At 42.6% G+C, this 26,775-nt stretch overlaps 1 protein-coding gene across 1 annotated transcript in view; it reads right to left on the reverse strand.

Moving 5' to 3' along the window:
• ANO4 (anoctamin 4) overlaps positions 1–26,775 on the reverse strand; it is a 307,889-nt gene that overhangs the window by 90,003 nt on the left and 191,111 nt on the right. Inside the window, 3 exon segments of the mRNA XM_043491471.1 lie at positions 1,328–1,449; positions 3,242–3,297; positions 5,307–5,413. Of these exon segments, the coding sequence (XP_043347406.1) occupies positions 1,328–1,449; positions 3,242–3,297; positions 5,307–5,413 (285 nt within the window).

Consider the following 26,775-nt stretch of genomic DNA (forward strand, 5'->3'; position numbering starts at 1 on the left):
ACCTGTACACTGAATCACCTGTACCCTCGTTGTGTAAACTGCTCTGATGACATTTCTTTCAGTATAATCTTTGGATGACACTGACTGGGAAGAGAAACTGAATGAGTTAGTGCCCTTAAATGCTATGCTTAGATTTCTAAAGGAAGTCTGTGCCAAGGTCCAAGTGCAATTGTGTGCTTACTCAATTACCACACTTCTGTATATAAATGGCCATTTAAATGTCCGATGAGCCATTTTGCCCATACAAACACCGAAAAAGAACACTGGATCCAAATTCCCTCAGACTTTAGGGAAACTTGGATCAGGATCTGAACTTCACAGCTCAGATGTGACACTCCCAATTAATGATGCCTTCTGATGATGATTGTTCCATGACACAATCACAAATGTAAACTATTACCAAAGAACGACAGCCCTGTCTGCAGGTTACTTCAAACACAATTACCAGAAATATTTCAAAAAAGAAAGAAACAATCTACACTGTGAAACTAATGTAATCTCTTATGCTAGGGAATTTTAAAAAACAACTCAAAACTACTTCAATGCAATTACTGGTTCACCACTGAATCAATAGTATAATTTGTTTTGTAAATTTCCTTAGTGTAGACTTGGCCAATGGGCTCAAAAAGAAATGATAACATCTAAACAGTTGATGTACTAACTAAAAATATATTACCATGCTTCACTTTGGTTTCTAGCATATTTTAAAAGAACTACATGACTCAAGCAAACCCCTATGACTGTATTCCTCTGTGAATATTTTTTTCCCTAGAAAAAGCAAATTCCCATTTTATAAAGTTGCAGAAAAATGAGCTTTATGGAGCCTTAAAGAATAACTCCTAGTGCTTCCTGGGAATCTTTTACAAATCCTTCTATTTCAGAATAATTAAAAAAACAATAGAAGCAAAAGGCTCCTATCAGTTACAGTACTACAGTACTTTAAAAAAGAAAAACTAATTAACTGTATCAATTGCAGGCTCTTAATGGCCCATCCAAATTGCCAACATATTAGTATATTCAATGATGCTGCTACCTTTTAAATACAGATTTTATGTATAGACCCTTGTAGCCAGAGGTGGATTAAGATTTATTGGGGCCCTGGGCACAAAGAACATTCAGGCTCCCCACACCCTCGGGGCCCAGGGACACCAGACCTGGGGGGCTGGGGAGGCCATGGCCCCCACACTTTTATACTGTGAGAGTTAGGCTCATTTGTCAGAGGAATTAACTGAGCCCTTCATGTTTCTGTTAGACTTTCCTACCATCTTATCTCACTCTGTATCCCAGTACACAGTGCAACAATTTAAAAGCAAATAAAAACTTTTACCGTACGAGATCCAAGGGCTGGTATTTATACCACATGCCCCATGAGGCCCAGCACTCATAAAGCAGATGTCTGTGATTTTCTGCTCCATGGGTTCTTATGGAATTTTTACTTCGGTAGCTTCCCTAAAATACAGATTTAAATATTGAGCAAAGAATAATAGTTGCCAAGAAATCTCTGGAACTAGAAGTGTGTTTTAATGGAACAGCTTATGCAAAATCCTTGCATGAAAACAAAAAGACAAATTTAGCATCAGCTTGGCTGAATTAGTTTGTCTTAAAGGTTGATTTTTCTTAGACCTGTATTTGGTAACTGGCAGTGTTCAGATCACGGGTTGCAAACAGATATCAGGCAGTCATGACCACCCTGTCCTTCTATATTGGTAAATGGGAGGGGGTTCCCAGGGCAGGCCTGACGTAGAAAAGAGGACTGCAGTATGCAAAAGGTTAAGAACAAATGGGTCTCTCCATGAAATCTTCATTTAAGGAGATGTATGCTCAGCAGATGCAGTGTGTCTAGTGATTAGATGTTTATTCTGAAATGAGAAGTATGACTGCAGTTCAGGTGGTCATAGATTAAAGTTAGCATGGGTATGCCTACCTAACCTGCAATCTGACTTCCAGTTGTTGTGTAAACATACCCTAAGATTGGGAATTGGAAATCCTGATTTCTATTACCTGTATTCTGCCATTAACTCAACAAGGTAAGCCACACTTACCTCAAACCTGTGTTTTAATGCATAATCAATTAGTGGTGTGAAATAACCATCTTCAAAGTGGTACTAATTGCAGCTCTGAAGGAGGCTGCTCACTTTGAGAGATATGTGTTTAACACAATACTGATGCTGGAATTATTCCAAGTGAGGAGGTTGTGGGGATAGCAAGGGGTGTAAAAATACTGAAGAAAGTAAAGGATTCATGCACAACTGAAAGGTGCTCAGATGCCACGGTGATGTGGGCAGTGTAAGAATCAATATACAACAGATGATATTTTGCATAATTCTGTTTTAATTGATTTTATTAGCTTAAAAGGAGAAGATTTCAAGCTTTCAGATAAAGAGTTTTGGACTTCAATATACAATATATGAGTAACTGTCAAAGTGTGATTCATAAAATCAGTAATGTTGCTTGTTAGACTGTGACGAGCCAGCTGGTGACATGATACTGGCTCCTCTTTGTTTCTAGCTGCTAAACAGCATTAAAAGGAGTTAAATGCACATTAAATACATCCCTAATGTTGCTTTTCTATACAAAACAATTGTGGTAGTTGCCATAGGGATTGCTAGTGGGAGCTGTGATTGCATGTGAAGGAGTAGGAATGATCTGTGTGATAATAAACGGGAGGGAGATGGTGCCCCCAGACATTCTCTGTATTTGGATGTGTTCCACACCATGAAAATGTTTGAGAAATCTTGTAATACATGATTGTTACTATAACATTATTCATGGCCACCAATGGGGGACAGTGTGTGAGTCTGAAGCACAAGCATTTTCAGGAAGAGCCATCAACATTTTCTAAATGAGTTGAATTAAATGAAAGAAAGCACAGAAAATGCTCACACCATCTGTGTAAATAAGGACAGGTTTCAGAGTAGCAGCCATGTTAGTCTGTATTCGCAAAAAGAAAAGGAGTACCCGTGGCACCTTAGAGACTAATAAATTTATTAGAGCATAAGCTTTCGTGAGCTACAGCTCACTTCATGAAGTGAGCTGTAGCTCACGAAAGCTTATGCTCTAATAAATTTGTTAGTCTCTAAGGTGCCACGGGTACTCCTTTTCTTTTTGTAAATAAGGAGTAACTTTTCATTGAAGCCAGTGGGGATACAATAATGTAAAACCAGAGTAAGAGGAGACTCAGGCCCAATGACATTGGTATTGAACCTGAATTAAAAGCCAACAAGAAATGTTAGAAAAGTACCTCATGAAGAGGAAATGCAGCTTCATAGGAGCCATTAGTAAGCAATCGATTCAGACCTAAAAGCCAAAAATATTAATTTAATTACAAGCAGGGCTCGAATAACTGTAAAATGAGGAGGGCAAAGCACATTTTCATGATGAGACTGGTAAATGAAGTTCAGTGAAAGATACAAGTAACAAAATACTTCTTTCATAGGTTTGTCATACTGTGGTGGACACAAAGGAAGGATGAATACAACATTCAGATACTTGCTAGTGTACTTTACCATATTCACAATCTACAATTCATTATGCTTTGAATTTAAAGCTTTGGGGGCCAGAGTGAAGTCAATAGGGGTTGACTTTCACCCCAAATATTTTGGTCTAATAATCATATATTAAAGTCTGTGTGAGGACCTAATTGGAAACTTCATTTAGGCGAGATGCCACATTTCTTGGCATTCTGCAAATTTCAGAAAAAAAACCTTTGAATTTTTGTATTGTAGTGTAACAAAACAGCCGAAAGCCTTAATTTCCATATGAAAATAACATCATTACATGTTTAACTTATTGCTCTGAGAGCTGTTGGATTGATGGCCTGGAGACTGAAGCTATCTACTGACAGATCAGCCACAAGACAGGTAATAGCAGTGTGAGGCCCAACAACATACCTGAACTCTGACCCAAAGGGACCACTAGTGGGGGGGGGGGAAGGATAGCTCATTCTCCCTGTCCATTAAGGCTTTGGCCCCTCAGCCAAGACTAACAACACAAGGGAAGTACTTAGTGCCAGCTGTGCTGAAGATGACTGTTTACTCGGAAATTTACTCAAAGGCCACTGAACAGCTATTGGACAGTGCAGTATTCACTTGGGGATATTCAAACCAGTGACCTAGAGGCAAAAGACTCCATATTCTATTCTTAATCAGTTGAGGAAATCTTATAAGAAGGAGTCCAATGAAAAACATTCATTTATCATAAATATCATTTTTTGCTGGTAGTATTAGTCTCTGCTATGGGCCACATCTTGGTTCTTGGTGTGTCTACTGAGTGAAGCCCACCAGAGCTATTTAGCCTGGCTAGGCTCCTACAGTCCAGAAGTCTATGCAGAAGACACTCTGATACTACAGTGGTGGGGGCCACATGGATGGATGGATACTTGGATCCTGAGGCAAGTAGGAAAACACAGCGGCCCAGGCGCTACCTGCATGTGGAATATGCAGCCCCCTGACTCTTCCCATTGCTCAGGGGTGGAATCTGACTCCAGCCATGGTGCCGAGGATAACATCAGGGAGGCATTGAGCACCTGTGGTGTTTCCCTAATTCTGGGAGCACGAGGAAAAAGGTTCCTCCCTGGCTTGTTGTCAGCTAGGGAAACTGAATGGGTTTTGCTATCCCAGCAAGGCTCCCCAAGCTGACAGTTCGGACATGGAGCTCTCAGCCAGGAGCAGTGCAAAGGCCCACTAGAATGAAGAACATTCTTCTGCATGGCAAACAGAGAAGAGGAGGAGGACACTGCTCTCCAGCCAACCCACACCTGTGTCAAAGCACCATTTTTTGCAGAGGAAATTTGTGGAGAACTCAATCTTGGTCTCCCTGTCCCTCCATGGAAAGGAATCAGGGAGCTGTAGTAACCTCCATGAGTGAAGAGAGGGAAACAGGGATTCATGCAGGATTGCTGGAGTCTGAAACTCAGGGCTGCATGAGTTCCCCATCCCTCCAAGCACCTCCACACTTTGACCCAAGGAGAGTTGCAAGTTCTCCTTTTGCAATGGGACAATACGTCTATTTAGTGTCATCAGTCAATACCTTGTGTGTCTCTTGTTTACCTTATATCAGTCTTTCCTATGGCACAGGGAAATAGTCTTCTGAGGTGTTAGCCATATCCTTTCTTGGAAAAGCGCCCAACATTCCATTGCCTTGTCTTCGAAATGACTGGGCATACCAAGAAAAAGTGACCACCTTGGAAATGTGTGAGCCGTGTACCCAGTGAGGAGATTTAAAAAACCAAAGCTGACCTATAAGGAGCATGCCCAGGCTTTATTGATTTTTACACCAAATTAAAAGGCACTTTGTTGAGCACTTACCAATTTTGTTTTTTCCTTCTTCATATTTCACTCTCTGTAAAATATGGTGTACTATTCTACTTCTTGTAGCATTGTTGAAGAAAGTGTCTTTGTTGTGTATGATGAAGCTAAATAAAAAACACAAACAAGATTGGCCCCTGAATAAGTGGTATAATATTTAAAATAAAGGTTAAGTTCCATTAATTTTTACAGCACATCAAGAATCTACGGCGTATGAGCGAAGTACAGGGAATACACAATAAAGGAACTTGACACTGTGATTCAATTTAGCACAATAGGAAATCTCCGCTCCTCAGGAGTGTTGTAAGCCAGGACTAAACAGGAGACGTTTGCAGAGGGTCTTGCTACTTAGTCATTCACTTTCATAAGCATTACATTTAAAAAAAATGTTTAAACACTGCATAATACATGCACACATTTTGCAAAGAAATGAGATTTAATAGTGCTGCTCTAGAACACACAGATCAGATTAACCACATGAATATTGAAAATGAAATAATACATTATAAATATTGTACATTATAAAGTGAAAACATCATATATGACAGTTTGATACAGTAAGCTAAAATGGGTTAGAAAATTAACTTTCAGGAGCTAACCATGAAATTACATGAAATTCAGTTTCAAATGCAACAGCATGGGTAAATTTATAATAAATCAAGAAAGCTAAGTGAAGGATTACTACAAATTGCATGACGTTTACTAGATTGGTTGGCATATTATATAACGTATATATTTTTAACAACATTTTACACACATATTGGGGGGAGTTTGATATTTTAATAATTACCAGCTCACTAGAAAACTGTAGGCAGCATAGTGTATGTTGTGCTATTGCGCTTTGAGGTACCAGCTAAACTTATCACCAAGAGGAAGTGAATTTGGACACTAACTCACAGTGTCTCAGGAAAATAGGGTCTTTGGGCCAAATACTTAAAAAATATATATATTTAGGCTCCTAAAGATGCACATAGGGGCCTAGTGGGATTTCCAAACACTAGGCACCTGCCTACCTTTCAAAATCTGGCCCTTAGAACTGGATCAAAAGCCCATTGAAGTAAATGGAAAGACTCATTTTTCAACAGGCTTCCCCCCATGTCTGCTAGTGAGGCAGTGGGAAAGTGAGTGAGTTGATGAGTGAATGAGCAGGTACAATCATACAGATTTCCTAGAGAGATCAGCTCACAGGAATGCAGAGTGGACTCAGAGCAGAGGTCAGAAACAACTCTAAAGGAACAGAAATAATCAGAATAGTAGATCCAGCAAGTAGCCAGGTCAGAGCCCCTGCTGCAGCGTAGAGGAGTTGGGGCTCAATGTTTTTCCTCCACAGGGTTTTGGCCAAGCAAATATACCCTTTTCAGAGAGGATCCACTAGCCACAGACCCAACATGGTCATTTCCCCCTCCACATTCATATGGGAAAAGCAGCCAGGGAAATAGCTCCCTATGGTGCAGGGCTGTGTAAAATACCCATGTCCTGGCTCTCTCCTGCCAAAAAGTTCCCACTGTATTTTAGGTCTTCCGCACCACATACAATTTGCTCCAGAGGGTTCTGGTGTCCTGCTTCCAAGACACAGAAAAATCCAAAAACTAAAGACATTAAACAAAATATTATAATACATAAGAGTGGTACACCAGCCCGTACCTCTCTATTACCCCTGCTTATAGAAGTTTCCTGGGCCTGAGTTTAGGTTATTTCCCTTTGTGATGCTTGCTGCCGCATTTAAAAAAACCCTCCCTTTACTTTCAACTATTTTAACAATACACAATTGATGAAATCCTGGTCCCTTTGAAGGCAATTCCTAAACTCGCACTGCCTTCAACCGGGCCAGCATTTCACCCAGGATCTTCATCATATCCCATTTAATGCTCTCATAGCATGAACAGCCCTAGTGGCTTTTAAAATCTTCTTTCTTTTCTGCCTCCTTGGTGTTCCTACTAGGAGTAGAATTTGCATGAGTCCAGCCCTCAGGTGTGGTGTTTCTGACTTATTTCACTTCTCAATCATTGATGAGGCGGGAAACCAGTTTGCTTTTTCAGTGCTGGAATGCTATTAACTTTTCCTCAGCCACCAATCTCACTATGTGAGATTTGTCTCTGTGGTGCTTCTTTAGCTCTGGCTTACTACTGGCTGCCCTTCTTGCCTTTTACAAAGCCAACATGGCAGGTTTTGATATTTTTTACTCTTCCTTTAATGGACTGATGCCTTTTCCCCCTCTTCTGTATCCTGGGCAAACTTTGTGTTTTTCCTGTCTCTCCCACACAGCGTACAACTACAATACTACTTTATAGGGATGGGAGAAAATTATCAGGGACTACAGACACTCTCCCTGATCTTTTTTCCCAAAAGTTGAGTTGAACAGAAATCAAAGCCTTTCTGAAGTTCAAAAAAAGTGTGCTTAGCTTTTCCCTCCATTATATTTCACTTTTATTTACTTGCCCTTTTTACTTCCAGGTTCTGCTTGGGACCAGAAGCAGAAATGTTAGAATGCCATGAAAAAAGCAGTCCTCAAAGTACTTCTGGCCCAAACGAAAACAGAGTCCTGAAATCTCATGAGAAAACCTGTGTAAGACCTCTATATCCAAGGGGTTTGGATAAACATCTACTTTTTTGGATGCTTATCCAATGGAAACACCAAATCTTTTGAAATTCAACAACCAGTACAAATGTCCCTTCTATTTGCTGCAACATAATAAGATGTGTGAATAGGGAATGTTCTCACACTGCTCTCTCCACATTACAAGTGCGCACATATCCACACACAGGTTTTGCACCTGAACTGCTAAGGACATGTCTTCACTACAGCATTATTTACACTCAAGTTAACTCCTCTTAAGTTAGCCTAGCCTGAGTGGGTAGGTCTACACTGCGCATTAAAAATGGCAGCAGCGAGTCTCAGAGCCTTGGTCCATCAACCTGGGCTCACACTACAGAGCTAAAAACAGCTGTGGAGACCTTCAGGCTAAGGCAGGAGCTGGCAGGGAAGTGGCATGAGAGTCCAAGTTCTACCCATGCTACAACGTCTACACTGCTGCTTTTAGTACTGCAACACAAAGCCAGTGAGCAGTGAAGACAAATCCTTATTGTTCAAGTTTACCACTTCCTGGGATTTGCCTTTATTGTTAAATGATCATAAAACTTCAGTCTCAACCCAAGCTTGGCTTGTTTTGAGGTTTCTCCTTTCTGGCCTCAGGTGCAAGTTCTCTCTGCCCCTCTTCAAAGGGATACACAAACCCTTTACAGCCTGGATTGGCGCAAATAAGCCCCACCACATCTGGTTTCTAGCATAAACCAACATGTGTCAGCAGAATCGTTCTGCTTCTCACTGCAGTATCCTAAACTCTGGCATCGTGTCACAGCTAATTTGTCATGTTCTGTAACAGACATCAACTCAAAGACATGTGTAACACAGATTGGTGGGTTTTTAAAAAATATTTCAGCAATTTTTTTTTCCATTTTTTCCATTTGATGTCTGCCTGACTTCCCTCTCCAAAGTCTCCCTTTCTGGAATACTAGTCACCATGGCAATCACTTTTGAGACCAACTCACACAGCAAGTTGCATTTGAACTTTACCTTGAGCTCCTGCATTGAGAGGCTTACATTCCTTCTCTGGGCTCATTCTACCCGTTTCCCAGGTAAGACAGCAAAAAGGTTTGTCCATTTTCCTTGCAGGTGTGAAATTATTTTGCACATCAATGATTATGACTGTACGTAGTGATACAACTGTAGATTGTTCCTAAATGGCTGCGCAAGCACACTGAAAGCTGCTCTCTATATAATCATTTCTATGTCATATTATTATGACCGTGCAAAATCAAGGCTATGTCTACACTTCACTTCTGTTGTTAAAACTTTTGTCACTCAGGGGTGTGAAACCCCCTCCCCCACGAATGACAAAAGTTTTAATGACCAAAAAGCACCAGTGTGGATAGTGCTTCATCAGTGGGAGACGCTTTCCTGGTACTGAAGCTATCACACCTCATCGGGGGTGGTTTTATTTAGTCACTGGGAGAGCTCTTGGCGACAAAGAGCGGTTACACTGTGTGCCTTACAATGGCGCAGCTGTAGCCACACCACACACATACATGCTCACACCTATTTGAAGGCGATTTGCTATACATAGCCCTATTTCCTGATTATAATAGTCCAACGTTTCTAAAAATAGTTTCTGAAAAGACATGGAGCTGGTGTCATCCCTAGGGTACAGTGATTCCACTAAGACATTTGGAGTTATACCACACATGTACTCAGTCCATTTAGTCAAGCTGTAACTGATACTGTTCTGATTACAGGTTTCAGAGTAGCAGCCTTGTTAGTCTGTATTCGCAAAAAGAAAAGGAGTACTTGTGGCACCTTAGAGACTAACAAATTTATTAGAGCATAAGCTTTCGTGAGCTACAGCTCACTTCATCGGATGCATTTGGTGGAAAAAACAGAGGAGAGATTTATACACACACAGAGAGAACATGAAACAATGGGTTTATCATACACACTGTAAGGAGAGTGATCACTTAAGATAAGCCATCACCAGCAGCGGGGGGGGGGGGTAAAGGAGGAAAACCTTTCATGGTGACAAGCAAGGTAGGCTAATTCCAGCAGTTAACAAGAATATCAGAGGAACAGTGGGGGGTGGGGTGGGGGGGAGAAATACCATGGGGAAATAGTTTTACTTTGTGTAATGACTCATCCATTCCCAGTCTCTATTCAAGCCTAAGTTAATTGTATCCAATTTGCAAATTAATTCCAATTCAGCAGTCTCTCGTTGGAGTCTGTTTTTGAAGCTTTTTTGTTGAAGTATAGCCACTCTTAGGTCTGTGATCGAGTGACCAGAGAGATTGAAGTGTTCTCCAACTGTTTTTTGAATGTTATAATTCTTGACGTCTGATTTGTGTCCATTCATTCTTTTATGTAGAGACTGTCCAGTTTGGCCAATGTACATGGCAGAGGGGCATTGCTGGCACATGATGGCATATATCACATTGGTAGATGAGCAGGTGAACGAGCCTCTGATAGTGTGGCTGATGTGATTAGGCCCTATGATGGTATCCCCTGAATAGATATGTGGACAGAGTTGGCAACGGGCTTTGTTGCAAGGATAGGTTCCTGGGTTAGTGGTTCTGTTGTGTGGTGTGTGGTTGCTGGTGAGTATTTGCTTCAGATTGGGGGTCTGTCTGTAAGCAAGGACTGGCCTGTCTCCCAAGATCTGTGAGAGTGATGGGTCGTCCTTCAGGATAAGTTGTAGATCCTTGATGATGCGTTGGAGAGGTTTTAGTTGGGGGCTGAAGGTGATGGCTAGTGGCATTCTGTTATTTTCTTTGTTGGGCCTGTCCTGTAGTAGGTGACTTCTGGGTACTCTTCTGGCTCTGACAATCTGTTTCTTCACTTCAGCAGGTGGGTATTGTAATTGTAGGAATGCATGATAGAGATCTTGTAGGTGTTTGTCTCTGTCTGAGGGGTTGGAGCAAATGCGGTTATATCGTAGCGCTTGGCTGTAGACAATGGATCGAGTGGTATGATCTGGATGAAAGCTAGAGGCATGTAGGTAGGAATAGCGGTCAGTAGGTTTCCGATATAGGGTGGTGTTTATGTGACCATCGCTTATTAGCACCGTAGTGTCCAGGAAGTGGCTCTCTTGTGTGGACTGGTCCAGGCTGAGGTTGATGGTGGGATGGAAATTGTTGAAATCATGGTGGAATTCCTCAAGAGCTTCTTTTCCATGGGTCCAGATGATGAAGATGTCATCAATGTAGCGCAAATAGAGTAGGGGCATTAGGGGACGAGAGCTGAGGAAGCGTTGTTCTAAGTCAGCCATAAAAATGTTGGCATACTGTGGGGCCATGCGGGTACCCATCGCAGTGCCGCTGATTTGAAGGTATAGATTGTCCCCAAATGTGAAATAGTTATGGGTGAGGACAAAGTCACAAAGTTCAGCCACCAGGTTAGCCGTGACAGTATCGGGGATACTGTTCCTGACGGCTTGTAGTCCATCTTTGTGTGGAATGTTGGTGTAGAGGGCTTCTACATTCATAGTGGCTAGGATGGTGTTTTTAGGAAGATCACCAATGGACTGTAGTTTCCTCAGGAAGTCAGTGGTGTCTCGAAGATAGCTGGGAGTGCTGGTAACGAAGGGCCTGAGGAGGGAGTCTACATAGCCAGACAATCCTGCTGTCAGGGTGCCAATGCCTGAGATGATGGGGCGTCCAGGATTTCCAGGTTTATGGATCTTGGGTAGCAGATAGAATACCCCAGGTCGGGGTTCTAGGGGTGTGTCTGTGCGGATTTGTTCTTGTGCTTTTTCAGGGAGTTTCTTGAGCAAATGCTGTAGTTTCTTTTGGTAACTCTCAGTGGGATCAGAGGGTAATGGCTTGTAGAAAGTGGTGTTGGAGAGCTGCCTAGTAGCCTCTTGTTCATACTCCGACCTATTCATGATGATGACAGCACCTCCTTTGTCAGCCTTTTTGATTATGATGTCAGAGTTGTTTCTGAGGCTGTGGATGGCACTGTGATCTGCATGGGTGAGGTTATGGGGTAAGCAATGCTGCTTTTCCACAATTTCAGCTCGTGCACGTCGGCGGAAGCACTCTATGTAGAAATCCAGGCTGCTGTTTCGACTTCCAGGAGGAGTCCACCTAGAATCCTTCTTTTTGTAGTGTTGGCAGGAAGGTCTCTGTGGGTTAATATGTTGGTCAGAGGTGTGTTGGAAATATTCCTTGAGTCTGAGACGTCGAAAATAGGATTCTAGGTCACCACAGAACTGTATCATGTTCGTGGGGGTGGAGGGGCAAAAGGAGAGGCCCCGAGATAGGACAGATTCTTCTGCTGGGCTAAGAGTATAGTTGGATAGATTAACAATATTGCTGGATGGGTTACGGGAACCATTGTTGTGGCCCCTTGTGGCATATAGTAGTTTAGATAGCTTAGTGTCCTTTTTCTTTTGTAGAGAAGCAAAGTGTGTGTTGTAAATGGCTTGTCTAGTTTTTGTAAAGTCCAGCCATGAGGAAGTTTGTGTGGAAGGTTGGTTCTTTATGAGAGTATCCAGTTTTGAGAGCTCATTCTTATTACAGAAAACCTCCCATAATTTCAGGGTTTTTTTTACTGTTTTATTTCTCCACTATGTTCTGTTTATCATATTCTGAGCCTATGTCACTCAGTTTAAAAAATACTCACACCAGATTTTAGTTTTGGGTGGTTGGGATCTATGCTGCTTTGAATACTAACCTATAGCAGAATTAGGTTCTCCCTCCCTCATATATTACTCCAGTGGCATATAGGAGCTATAAAGGCTCCACAACCCCCATCCAAGAGAAAATTTCCCCAGGGCAGGAACAGTGTCAGGCCTACAGAGTACATAGCCTTATTACTCTATGTTGTTCTCCCACATAACCCACAGCAGACGCATAGAGATGGAGGGTCTGTCTCAGAAGTGAGGAGTCTCTGTAAAGCTGAGTACTATAAAAATTCTGGACTGCTTTGAGCTGTGACACAGCCTCAGTGACACACAGGGTAAAGACTGCTGTAATTAGAGCACCCCCTGGGCTGTTCTAATTTGTACCAGGGACCACACTGGACCCCACTCAGCCTAGAATTTAGACAGCCCAAAAGTAGTTTAAAGCCAGGTCTGCCAGCTTTCTCATGTACTATGCTTTCTGAGCTGCTCCTCTTGTGAGGTGCAGCATAGAATCTGTCCCCAACTTTTTGTACTAGATAGGTCTTCTTGGGTGGCTATTCTGTTGATTTGAGTGGTGAACTGGTATCTTTGGAATAAATTTAAAGATTGTTTTATGAAGAGTTAGGGATGGAGCTAGAGCTGAAATATGAAAGGAATTTCCAGGATGCTCTCCGAAGTGCCTCATACTACATGTTTCAATTCATGATGGGTAAACCTCACAAAGTTCCAAGATTTGGTCTGAATAAGCATCCATTAAACTTGATAAGCACCTCACTAAACTGAAAACGGCATAAGATTAAGCTCTCCTGAGAGACTTCTAGCCCCTTCTGCCTTCAGATGCATTATAAATGCCTAGAGAACAACATTTGTTCAGCAATTCTGTTCTTGCAGTCCTGACTATGATTATTAAACATAATGAATTTTTTTGATCTTCATTAAAACTTCAGGGTAGGTTTGTTATAAATTTGGGATAAACTTCTAATTTTAGCAAAACTGATTTGCTTATTCATAGTATAAAATATATATATTTAAAAATTAACATTATGTGTGTAGTATGCTAGGCATTTTATAGACATGCATGGAGCCAAGGTCTCTGCCCCACAGACATGGGCAGCACGTGACTCCTGCATTTGGGAAGGCTGGTTATAAGCACCGGAAGTTCCCTAGAAGTAGGAGAGAGGCACCACCGCCCAGACCATAGCCCTGCTCCCCTGCTCCAGACTGTGGCCCTGCCCTTGCTTGGTCTCCTTCCCCCGAGGCCCTGCCCATGCTCCACCCCCCCCAGTTCTGCCCCAGGCCCTGCTCGGCCCCCTCCTCTGAGGTCCCCCTCCTGCTACTTGCATTGCTTGGACCCCTCCCCCGAGGCTCCCCTGCCCGCCACTTGTGCCTCTCTGCCCCCACAGGTCGGGGGGGGCATCAGGAGAGGTGTGGGAAGGGGGCTTCTGGGGAAGAGGTGGAGGGGAGATAGGAAGAGGAGCAGCATGGGCGGTGTCACAGGGGAAAAGGATGAGTGGGAGCGGGGCCTTGAGTGGAGTGTGGTGGGGCCATATCTTGGGTGCCCTTTCCGCGGCAGTGCTCCAAAGGCAGCAGCCTGGCACCACTCTAAAGGGAGGTGCACCACATCCTGTTTGGGGAGACTTAGCCTCCCCTTGGCTCTTATACCCGCTGTCCATGCCCACAGAGTTTAAATCCATTAGCCTGATCCTACAACCCAGACCTTGTGTGTAGTCCTTGCTCATATGCAGACTCCAACTGAGCGTAATGAGACTACCCAGATGAGCAAAGATACCAGTCCTTAATTAAAGCCCATTTTGGAAAATGTCATACAGCTGAAACATATTGCTCTTATATTTGTTACATTATATGGCACAAAAGAAGGTTAATTGCTTTGAAATAAAATTGGTAGCTTTCTTAATTAGGCTTGGAACTGGAGATATCAAACTATCTTGCCACAGCTAACAAGGCAGAATAAAGGCAGTAAAGCCAACAGTCATCTAAAGAATGGTCTCAAACTAATGCAAAGGCAACAGGAACAAAGCACCCAATTAATTCCTTTTGATACATTTCGTTTTGGGAACCTTTCAGGTTGTAAACTTTCACTGTGCAAACACTTTGGGGCCAAATTGTGCTCTCAGATGAGTATATTTAACTCTCACTCAATGGAACTTCTGTGCAGGTTCCTGGGGGCAGATTTTGTTCCTTTTTTCTTTAATTTATTTTTGAACTTATCTGGGGGAAACAAAGAACCGGATATTTTCTATTAACCAAAGAGACAAATGATTTAAACACTAACGTTCCTGCTGTTCTTTGGCAGGGCACCCCAAACATTAGGTATTCAAGTCAAACCAATGATGCTAACCAGAGTGGAATCTAAACACATTCCATTAGTAGTCAAGGACTAGCAGCTCTAGTCAGATGGCCTGAACCTAAGAGATGCTGAGAATCCACAACTTCCATTAAAAGCAATGGAAGCTGCAGACATTCAGCTCTTAGACTGTGAGCTAGTAATCCTTGTAACTAAGGAAGCTGTATATTAAGGGAACAAGCTTTCCCTTATTATGGGGAAAGGGCCTTCCCTCCACTGTCCCTGAAAATATACCCCTACTAACTAGTTACTAGCAGTTATTTTTGGGGTGGAGCAACAGCAGCCCTTACTACTGGACCAGTAGAGGCAGAAATACTATCATCATAAGCAACATAGTCCTTCAACTATAAAGTGAGAATCACAATATGCACCATATTTTGCCATTTTGAAGCGGGTATATCATTGCTCCTGCCTGTTCATTTCCATTGTGTGCAAAATATGAAATACCAGAGGCCTTATACATTTATCTAAAAAAAAAAAATGTTCCCTTTGACAACTCCCAGCTGTGGGTAGCATGGGATTGGGGTTTTTTGGGCATGTGTTAGTTTCTTTGCCTATTTCCAAGCAGGCACATCACTGCAAAGTGTCAAGCCACAGCAGTGTATCTTCTTGAAAGTAATAAGGTCTCCCCCCGCCACTCGCGCCTTGTAAATTTAAATTGGTTTTCCCAGGAACATTCACCAGAGATGTGGTTTATCAGTTTTTAGTGAAATCTGCTGCTCCTGCTCAGTTTTTCAGCTTATAAAACCACAAGAATTGGAAAGGATTAAATGAAATGATTAAGCAGGGTTTACAATTTTGCACAAAGATTTTGAACAGGAACATCACAGGGAAAAATATGACCAACCTTACAAAAATCAAAGAGGAATAAATGATGGCTGCATAAACACAAGACAACGTGAGGGATTTTAAAGCCAAATGCCCTGGTCTATCCCTATGGCACAAAAGAGATGTCAAGAAAAAGAGATGTACACAATTCTGCATGATTAAAGTTTAATACAATTTGGACCCTATGCTGAGAAAGTGCCCCGTTATCACATACAAAGGGCTCAGTAGGTGTAACAGAATGCCAACTGCTCAAAGAAGGGCAAGGAACTTGTCAGCAATTTTGTGAAACCACATTCAATTACGTCTTCTGCTGGCATGTGAGGCATTAGTACTGATGTCTTGTGGCAACCAGCTCTCGTATATGATATGCAAACACCAGACAATTGTCATCCAGCCAGACATGACATAGAAAGCCTCTTGAGGGGAGGGGAGATCTGACAAGAGAAGATGAAGTGTAAGCACAGATAAATTATAAAGGCTCTGAAACTCATTTCAAAACACACCCAACAAGGGCGCATGCCTATAGTCTTGGGCCCCATCACTTATCCAATCCTGCCCATTCACCATGCCCAAACATTACTCCTAATTGCCCTTTTGCCGACTGTGCTTAATCTTCATTCTGTGCATTCTTCCATGCTGACCCTTAATACCTGTAACAGTCTCCCAATCAAAATAATCACAGGTCTTCTTCCAAAACCTTTTCTGCCTGGGTTGTCACAGGCATTTCCATTACTAATCTGCCCAGCACAGTAGTATCCTGATGCTAGATACATAACTAAGAGTTACACTGAAAATATTCAGACATGACCTTTGAAACACCACTTAACAGCCTAAATGGAGCTGAACATCTTTACAGTTGTGTTAGCTGGTAGGGGTTGAGCTAGGAGGCAGCTCAAGTGATGTTTCAAAAGGGGCTAGCTACTTCAAGATCGCTAACTCAGTTAAAAAACAAAGTAACACCACCATCTTCTTCTCTAGGCTAGATAGGCTCCAACAGGCTTTGTGCTGACTAAGTTTTAAAGGAGTGACGTTTGATCATGAAAGCCAGCTCAATCTAACTAAAACCTAGTAAGAGTCTCGTCAAGACAAGGCAATTTGCACTTTGGCATGAGTTAAAGCCGAGGGTGGAGCCGAGGCTATGACTTATCATGCAGCCTTTTGGCTAAACAGGAGACAACAAGAGATTAAAAAATAATTGGGGGATGGGGGAGAGAATAAAAGAAAGAAAAATACACCACACTATCACACTTGTGATGTTAGCAAGGAATCTTTGATTGGATCCATATTTCAAAATTGCTGAGGGGGGTCCAGAACACAGTTAACAATACCATAAAGACAAATAATATGAACACAAATACTAATACTATTCTGCATGTATGTTCTAGGATGTATGTAAAAAGTAGTAAGAATACTAAGATGAATTAAAGACATTAAATTCAACAAAATATTGCCTATGGCCCCAATTTAGCAGCCTATCCCTATTTAGCTTAATCCTAGCCATGTAATGAAATGCTTTACTGGATTGGAAATATAGGCTGATACAAAAGATGACTTTGTGACAGGAATGGCCATGTGGGATGGTCTCTTCAAAACAGCAAAATAAGCTAAACTATAACAGACTCAACAGTGATGCTGACAGAAAGAGAAGTGTCAAGAATTATAACATTCAAAAACCAGTCGGAGAACACTTCAATCTCTCCGGTTACTCGATTACAGACCTGAGGATGGCTATCCTTCAACAAAAAAACTTCAAAAACAGACTCCAACGAGAGACTGCTGAATTGGAATTAATTTGCAAACTGGATACAATTAACTTAGGCTTGAATAGAGACCGGGAATGGATGAGTCATTACAGAAAGTAAAACTATTTCCCCATGTTATTTCTCCCCCCCCCACCCCACCCCCCACTGTTCCTCAGATGTTCTTGTTAACTGCTGGAAATGGCCTACCTTGCTTGTCACCATGAAAGGATTTCCTCCTTCCCCCCCCCCCCCACTGCTGGTGATGGCTCATCTTAAGTGATCACTCTCCTTACAGTGTGTATGATAAAACCCACTGTTTCATGTTCTCTGTGTGTGTATATAAATCTCCCCACTGTATTTTCCACCAAATGCATCCGATGAAGTGAGCTATAGCTCACGAAAGCTTATGCTCAAATAAATTTGTTAGTCTAAGGTGCCACAAGTACTCCTTTCCTCACCTCTCAGAGGCACTGTAACGCAATGTACTGTAGAGGCACTAGATGGCCCAATCCAGCGCCCAACTGCAGTCAGTGGAAAAAGTCCCATAGATACAAAAGGAGTTGGATTGCACCCAGAGAGAGGGAGAGACTCTGGAAGTTTGACAAAGACGTAGGGCTGGATTTTTATGTACCTCAGGGGAACTTAGTGGAAATGAAAGTAAGTCCGTTGAACTCAGGGATACTCATTTAAATAAGCATACTTATTTATCTACAAGTTACAACAAATAGTCTTCCACAGCACGTGTGAATCCCTTATGCTTAACAATCTGTCACAACTCGAATTTAGCTTAGACACTTATTATTAGACACTTAGACACAGATTGACAGAGCCAGAAGAGTACCCAGAAGTCACCTACTACAGGACAGGCCCAACAAAGAAAACAACAGAACGCCACTAGCCATCACCTTCAGCCCCCAACTAAAACCCCTCCAACGCATCATCAAGGATCTACAACCTATCCTGAAGGACGAGCCATCGCTCTCTCAGATCTTGGGAGACAGACCAGTCCTTGCCTACAGACAGCCCCCCAATCTGAAGCAAATACTCACCAGCAACCACACACCACACAACAGAACCACTAACCCAGGAACCTATCCTTGCAACAAAGCCCGTTGCCAACTCTGTCCACATATCTATTCAGGGGATACCATCATAGGGCCTAATCACATCAGCCACGCTATCAGAGGCTCGTTCACCTGCGCATCTACCAATGTGATATATGCCATCATGTGCCAGCAATGCCCCTCTGCCATGTACATTGGCCAAACTGGACAGTCTCTACGTAAAAGAATGAATGGACACAAATCAGACGTCAAGAATTATAACATTCAAAAACCAGTTGGAGAACACTTCAATCTCTCTGGTCACTCGATCACAGACCTAAGAGTGGCTATACTTCAACAAAAAAGCTTCAAAAACAGACTCCAACGAGAGACTGCTGAATTGGAATTAATTTGCAAACTGGATACAATTAACTTAGGCTTGAATAGAGACTGGGAATGGATGAGTCATTACACAAAGTAAAACTATTTCCCCATGGTATTTCTCCCTCCCACCCCACCCCCCACTGTTCCTCTGATATTCTTTACTTGGAACTGCTTTAGAAGATCTTTTGCTAATCGCTGCAGCTTTGCTTTGTATGGTGTTCTTGTTAACTGCTGGAATTAGCCTACCTGCTTGTCACCATGAAAGGTTTTCCTCCTTCCCCCCCCCTGCTGTTGGTGATGGCTTATCTTAAGTGATCACTCTCCTTACAGTGTGTATGATAAACCCATTGTTTCATGTTCTCTGTGTGTGTGTGTATATAAATCTCTCCTCTGTTTTTTCCACCAAATGCATCCGATGAAGTGAGCTGTAGCTCACGAAAGCTTATGCTCTAATAAATTTGTTAGTCTCTAAGGTGCCACAAGTACTCCTTTTCTTTTTGCGAATACAGACTAACACGGCTGCTACTCTGAAACCTGAGCTTAGACACTGGTTACCTTCACCAGACCTGAAGAAGAGCTCTGTGAAGCTCATCCCTTATCCCAACAGAAGTTGGTCCAATAAAAGATATTACCTTGCCTACCTTGTCTCTCATATATCCTGGGACCAACATGGCTACAACAACATTGCTAACAACTATGGAAGATATTGAATATTGCTGTTTAAAATAGAAACTTCACAACATGAAGGAGGAGGAAGCCAGACTGAACAGTGACATCTACTTCCCGATCACATGCAAGAAACAAAACGTCACCCCCAGAGGACTCCCCATTTAGAACCCGCTGATCACTACATACAACTCCAAATATGCTGAACAGCTTTGCAGAAGGAACTCAGAAAAACTGACAAGTTCCTGCTCCTAACATACTCCAGAAGGGACCACCTCAAACAAGAAATCATCACATTCTCCCACACACTGGAAGAAAAATAAATCAATCAGGAAATCTACCTGGAGATCGTGCAAGAAACCCAAACCAACTATAAAAAAAACTTTCTGACAGTCATCAGACATAAAAATAAAAAATGGAACCAACTACAACTACTCCACAGCCAACAGAACACCATCTTAGACGAAACCATGACACTAGCAACCACCACATGGCATCCCAACATCATCAATCTATCAAGACTACCCCTAACCAGACCTAAAATATTTGTATTCTTCTAGGGACTGAACTTCTGCACAACCTCAGAACCCGATACCATACTAACACATGGAGAACTTAAAATAATTCTTCTACCACCTTCACCTCAAGGAATTCTTTCACAACTAAGATGAAACAACCCACAACTATATCATCCCCGCCAACAGTCATATTTAATAACAAACACTTTGTCCAAACCACGGGAACAGCGACAGGTACTGTGATGGCTCCCCAATATGCAAACCTCTTCAAGGACAAATTTCTGGAAAAATACATCATGAAACCAATGATATACCTGAGATATAGTGATGCTATTTTCATCCTCTGGACAGACAACCTATACTCAGTCAGAATTCCACCACAACTTCAACAACCACCACCCATCTATCAAACTCTCTTTAGAACACTCCCACACCAGCATCAATTTCCCTGACATCATGATCAGCATCAACAATGGATCCCTACAAACAACTATATAAAAGAAACCTCATGATCAAGAAACTTTCCTTTACAGATCAGTAACCACTCCAGCCACCCCAAGAAATCTGTTATCTACTTCCAGGCACTCAGATATCACAGAATTTGCTCTGAAGACAAAGTCCAGGATACACACCTACACACCTTCAGTAAATAAGGACACTCCAACTGAGAAGTGGATCGCATCATGAAATAGGCCACCCAAATACCCTGGGAGAACCTACTTCAATACAGAAAAAATCTCCCCACTGACCACACACCCCTAGTTGTCACGTATCACTTCACGCTGGAACCAGTATGGGGTGTCATCAAACAGTTATAACCCATACTTGATGGGGACCACATCCTCAGAGAAATCTTTTCTGAATCCCCACATCTGGCCTTCAAACAACCTCTCAACCTCACCAAGCTTATCATCAGAAGCAAGCTCCCCTCAGACCAGTACACACCAGCTCCAAGTGGCATCACACCCTGCCAGAACAACAGATGCAAAACCTGCAGATATATTTCTACTGCTATGATGATCAATACCTCCCCCAACACATCTTTCAAGACCCATGGGCACTACGCATGCCCATTACAACGTGGTATACCTCAACCAGTGCATCAAATGACCCACAACAACTATGTGGGTGAAGCCAGACAATCACTACACTCTTGAATGAACTTGCACAGCAAAATGATGATAGAGAAAAATACCATATCATGTGTGAGTGAACACTTTTCACAAAGCAGTCACTCCACATTTGACCTCTCAGTCCTCAAAGTAAACCTGTACAACACCTTCAAAAGATGAGCCTGGGAACTTAAGTTCATAACTGTTCTAGACGCTGAAAAACATGGACTTACCAGAGATGCTGGTTTTATGGCTCATTACAAAAGTTTGTACACACCCCACTGCCTAATAACCCTTAATTACACACTTCATTTTAAGTGGTCTCCTACAGCAAGTGTGAACCCCTTATGCTCAACAATCTGTCCCAACTTGTGTTTAGCTTAGACAATCTGGTTACCTTCTCCAGACCTAAAAAAGAGCTCTGTGAAGTTTGAAAACTTGTCTCTTCCACTAAAAGAAGTTGGTCCAATAAGAGAGATATTACTCTCTCAACTACCTTGTCTCTCTCATATCCAAGGACCTCCACAGCTACAACACATTGCAAAACAACTACAACATTTTAAGCTATCTAGATATTGTCCCAGCACAGCCCTCCTCAGCCTGAGGTGGTATGATTGCTCATGGAACTATTTTCCATTTATTATTTTTAGAGTTTTATCCAATTATATGGTAAATAAATCTCTAATGAGAAGTTGGATTGTTTCCATATTTTTCTTTTAAAGAAGAGGAAAGGAAAAAACAAATCCTGACACACAGCTCAAATGCTCAAAATTGCTGCATAGAGATTTTTCCTAACCAGAAAGTAGAGTGTTAGAAATTCACAGCTAATTAATATAGTTTCCATTCCCAGCTGAGCAGTAACTCATTTAAAAATATAGCTAAGATCTAATGTAATAACAATGAATTACTGTGATCTCTGAACGAAAAATTATTTCAGATCTTGTGCAGTGAACATTCCCATAGCTGACAGTCTTCAGAAAAATTATTGCCAGCACAAAAAGACCCTTTATGAACCAAAACCGCGGAGGACAGGAACATCTAGTGGCCAGATTATTATTTTCTCTCTTTTCCCTTTTCCTTCCCAAACTTCTAAAAAACCTTGCCTGAATTGAACAATTTCCTTTAGTACGGAGATTCCCCCTTCCCCATTATTGCTACTTGGAAAGGAGAAGGAGGTTTGAATGTTTTCAGTATTGACAGTTTTATGATGCACACAGTGAGATATGCCTTCAGAATAAAAGCTTAGGCTACACTGCAAAAATTGTAGTCACACCTTAAACATCTTGATATCTGCTCTTTTCTCCTGTTGCTGTTGTCAGGTTTTTGCGGATTTAGCAGTGTGTATTTAAAGCCTCTCTTATACATTCCTCTCCCAGCCTGGCCCTTTACTCTGGCTGGCAAGGAAGAGCATGCTGTGATGTTCAGAAAGGGAAAGGCCTTGCTTACAATCTGCTGATATCTTAGCATAGGAGTATTTTAAGTATTTTTCTCCCCAAACAAAGCAAAACATTGTGACAGACTGTCAATATCTTGTAATATATTGAACAAATTTTATGGAATGAAGATAACTTTACTGAGTTAAATTAAGCCATACTGAATTAGGGTTAACACCTTTGGGGTATACTGTATTAAAAATGCAATAATGTATGTGTTGTTGGGGCACTGTATGTACCTTCTCTACAGTGGCGTAGCTAGGTGGAGCGAACAGGTGCAGCAGACATAAAAAAAAGTGCCACCTGCTTGTACTCACCGGGTTCTGGGTCCTCGGTGGCACTGAAGGTCCCCGCCGCTGAAATGTTGCTGAGGACCTGGAGCGAGTGAAGGCCCCTGCCAAACTGGAGCGTGTGAAGGCCTGTGCCACCGAAGACCCGGGGCGCTGCCGGGGGAGTAAAAATTAAAAAAGGTGCCTATAAATTAAAAAGGCACCGCTCGTGCTCAGAGGGGGAGCGGCTGCTCCCCCACCCCGTGCTACTGCTTCATTAGTAGGGAGGGTGATGCTAATGTACTTCCTTCATTATTAGCCCTTTGAAGCTTGTTCTGAGCTGAAACTCTGATAAACTTAGAGACTAACAAATTTATTTGAGCATAAGCTTTCGTGAGCTACAGCTCACTTCATCGGATGCATCCGATGAAGTGAACTGTAGCTCACGAAAGCTTATGCTCAAATAAATTTGTTAGTCTCTAAGGTGCCACAAGTACTCCTTTTCTTTTTGCGAATACAGACTAACACAGCTGCTACTCTGAAATCTGATAAACTTGTAACCACAAAGATGCCCCTACAGTGGGGTATTAAAAGATGCCACTTGCCAGAGCCCATGTAAGAGCTGGGATGAACTCTGGTAAACTTATTAGCATGCGCATAGGTTCTTTTATTGTTTTTAATGTTTTCTCCTTAACACTTTGTACCTTAAGAATAAAGTAGGCTTGCTTAAAAAGAACTGGGTGGTAACTTATATCTGTAGCAATTACACTGTTATCTGTCTCTGAAGAGAAAGCAATCAGGTGTTTTAAGGCAACCTGTTTCTGCTGGGAATTACACAGTGAAGACAAGGGAACTTTTCAGTCTGCGAATGCCCCAGTCAGAAATTAAAGACATGCATCTCTCTACCCAAGGGAGGCAACAGGTGGGGAGCTGGAAGCCAAATGTGGGTGCCCTTGCTGTACCACTGAGGAAAAATACAGGTGCCGTTGCCATGAACTGTGGCAGAAATAATCTATCCATCCAGGCATTTCTAAAATGCCTGTCATCTGGTGAACCCATCACCAATGAAGACTATGTCCACACCAAGTTTCAAGCTTCAAACTTCAGCCATATTTTTGCTGCAGACCTGCATATGAAAAGTGTAACTAGAATTTAAAAAATAGGAAAATGTTGATTTGTTTCTCCACCCCTGATGAACTCAAACACAGCCAAAGGGAACTTGAAGCAAGAAGAAAGAAAGAAAGAAAGAAAGAAAGAAAGAAAGAAAGAAAGAAAGAAAGAAAGAAAGAAAGAAAGAAAGAAACCGTTTTCAGGCAGCAATTAAGTATGAAAAATTTCAGCTCAAAAAGATAAATATGTCAGAAAGTTATAAGAATATAAAATCAGGCTGATCAGATAACTATTCTACACCCTTAACTACAGTGAGTGTGACCAGTGAGCACGATAATTAAGTGAAATTCTCATTTCAAAATGCAATTTTTGTGTATTTATATTTTCTGAGACAGGATTTATAAGCATTTTGTTGCATTGCCATCTAGTGTTGATTCAGGGATTCATAAGGCCAGATTCTTGGAGCAACACTGATTTACACCAGGAGAGAAGAAGCCCATTTCTTTTAAGGATGGAGGGACCATTATAATCATCTGGTCTGACCGCTTGTGTTACAAAGGTCATAGAAGCTCCCTAGTCACTCCTGAATTGAGACCAGTAATTTTAGGTTCAAGTGATGAAGAATCTATCATATTCCTTTGTAACCTGCTCTGATGATTACAAAAACATGCACCTTTTTTCCAGTTGAATTTTTGTAATCAACTTCTAGCCATTGGATTTTATTATTTCTCAGTCTGCTAGATTAAAGAGTGCTGAAGTATTAGCTATCTTCTCCCTGTGTAGGTACTTTTAAACCATGAACTAGTTGCCTCTTAACCCTTCTTCAATAAGCTAAATATATTAAGCTCTTTAAGTTGCTCACTGTTAAGAGTGGTTTCCCAGACCTCAAATAATTTTTGTAGCTCTTTTCTGAATCCATCTCCAATTTTTCAGCATCCTTTTAAACAAAACTGGACAAAGTATTCCATTAGTGGTCTCTTCAGTGCCCATCACTGAGTGATCCCTGCTTGGGCACCCTCCTGCAGCTGGCCATGCCGTGACACACATACATCTGCCTCAGTTTCCCTTTTATATGGCCCACCCAAAGGAATATTGTTTTTCCCAATGGCAAATTCAAACCCTTTTATTCATACAGTGCCACACCCTGCAGCTCCATCATAGTAACAACAGTTCCTCTCAAAAACCACAAAGTAAAACAAGTTTACAATGCAGCAGCTCTTCAATCACCTTCCAGGATCATCATTCCCAGGTCAATCACCTGAGAGTCATTTAGTACTCTGTCCCAGTTCTTGTAGGCCCTGTTCCAGGGCCCCCACTCTTCAGGCCTCCTACCTAGAGTTCCAAGACCTGCTTCTCTCTCATGGGTCTTTGTCTGCAGCCCCAAGTCATGCCTCCCACGAGAGGGGTCTCTGCAGCGTTACACTCCCCAAGGCCTCTTTGCCTGTGAGTCCTACTCCTGCTCAGGGGAACCTCCCTCCAGGACCAACCCTTTGTCCTGGGGCTCCTCCCACAGTCCTCCATTCAGGTCTTCTGCCAGAGGGCTCCCTGCAGTGTGTTACACTCCCAAGGCCTCCTTGCCTTTGAATCCCCATGCTCCTTCAGACTTCTCTCCAGAGTCAAGCCCTAGCTTCTGGGGCCTGCCTACAGCGACCACACACTGGTTCTTCCCCTCATTCGTCTGGGCCACCGTGCATGAGCCATTCTGCAGCTTGGCAGGGTTCTTCAGCTTAGACAGTCCTCCCAACAGTTTTCCTCAGCACTTCTTCTTAGCATATGCGCAAGGTGCTGCAGGTGGCATGTGACCAGGATTCACCACCAAATTTTGGCTGGTTGGATCATTCGCTTCCCCAGAGTGGGCCGGGTACTGACAGGGAATGCGATGTGAATGCTGATCCACTTCCCCCTTCTCAGCACTCATCTCTAGCAGCTCACAGGTACTGCTCTCCTGCTGGTTTCCTGCAGCTCTTTTCCTTGGGCAACTCGGTGCTGCTCCATCTATCTCTTCTCTGGTCCCAGGCAGCTCTTACCTGCCCGTCCTGACTATTTCAGCCTCCTCTCAGGCAGCTCTCGCCTGCCCCCTTCTGTCTTCCTTCAGGCACCTCCTCCTTTCAGGTGGCCTCTTTTAAGCTTAACTGGGGATCAACTGACCAGTCACAGATACTCTGGCCTCTTCCCTCTTAAACAGCCAGTGGTGCCCTGTGACAGCCCAGCCACAAACAGATTATATTACCTCTTCACACCTATTTGATATTCCCTTGCTTATACATCCAAGGATTGTGTTAGTCTAGCTAGCTACACTATTGCACTGGGAGCTCATGTTGGGTAAGAAATCAGTTGAACAAAGACACACTGAATCATTGGAAGGGATGCTTAGGCTACGTCTACAATACACACCCCTGGCGGCAACTTGTAGGGTATGTGTAGCGACACAGCACAGAGAAAATCTGGCTGCAAACACGCCGTGGTGTGTAGCTACATATGTCAGTGAAAACCTATGGTGGGGGGAGGGAGTGGGGAAAGTTTTTAGCAGCAATGGAGGGTGAAAGCGTTCAGCAGCTCTCAGCTGCTCACCACTTTCCCTACAGTGGGGCAAGTGCCTCAGCAGTGGGGAGCTGGAGGAGCCTTTCCCAGCTGTCAGAGTTTTTCCTGTGGTGGGGGGAGGGCGCCACCAGTGGGGAGCTGGTGGAGTTGTTCCCTGCAGTGGGGAAAGGCTCTAAGCAGCAGGGAGCTGCCAGAGCCTTTCCCCACTGCAAGGCTGGTATGGCAAGTTAATGTTACTATTGGTCTGGGGAGGGGAGGGAGGGTAGCCGTGGCCACAGTTCTGTACCAG

The sequence above is a fragment of the Dermochelys coriacea genome, chromosome 1 (genome assembly GCF_009764565.3).
Source record: "Dermochelys coriacea isolate rDerCor1 chromosome 1, rDerCor1.pri.v4, whole genome shotgun sequence".
NCBI lineage: Eukaryota > Metazoa > Chordata > Testudines > Dermochelyidae > Dermochelys > Dermochelys coriacea.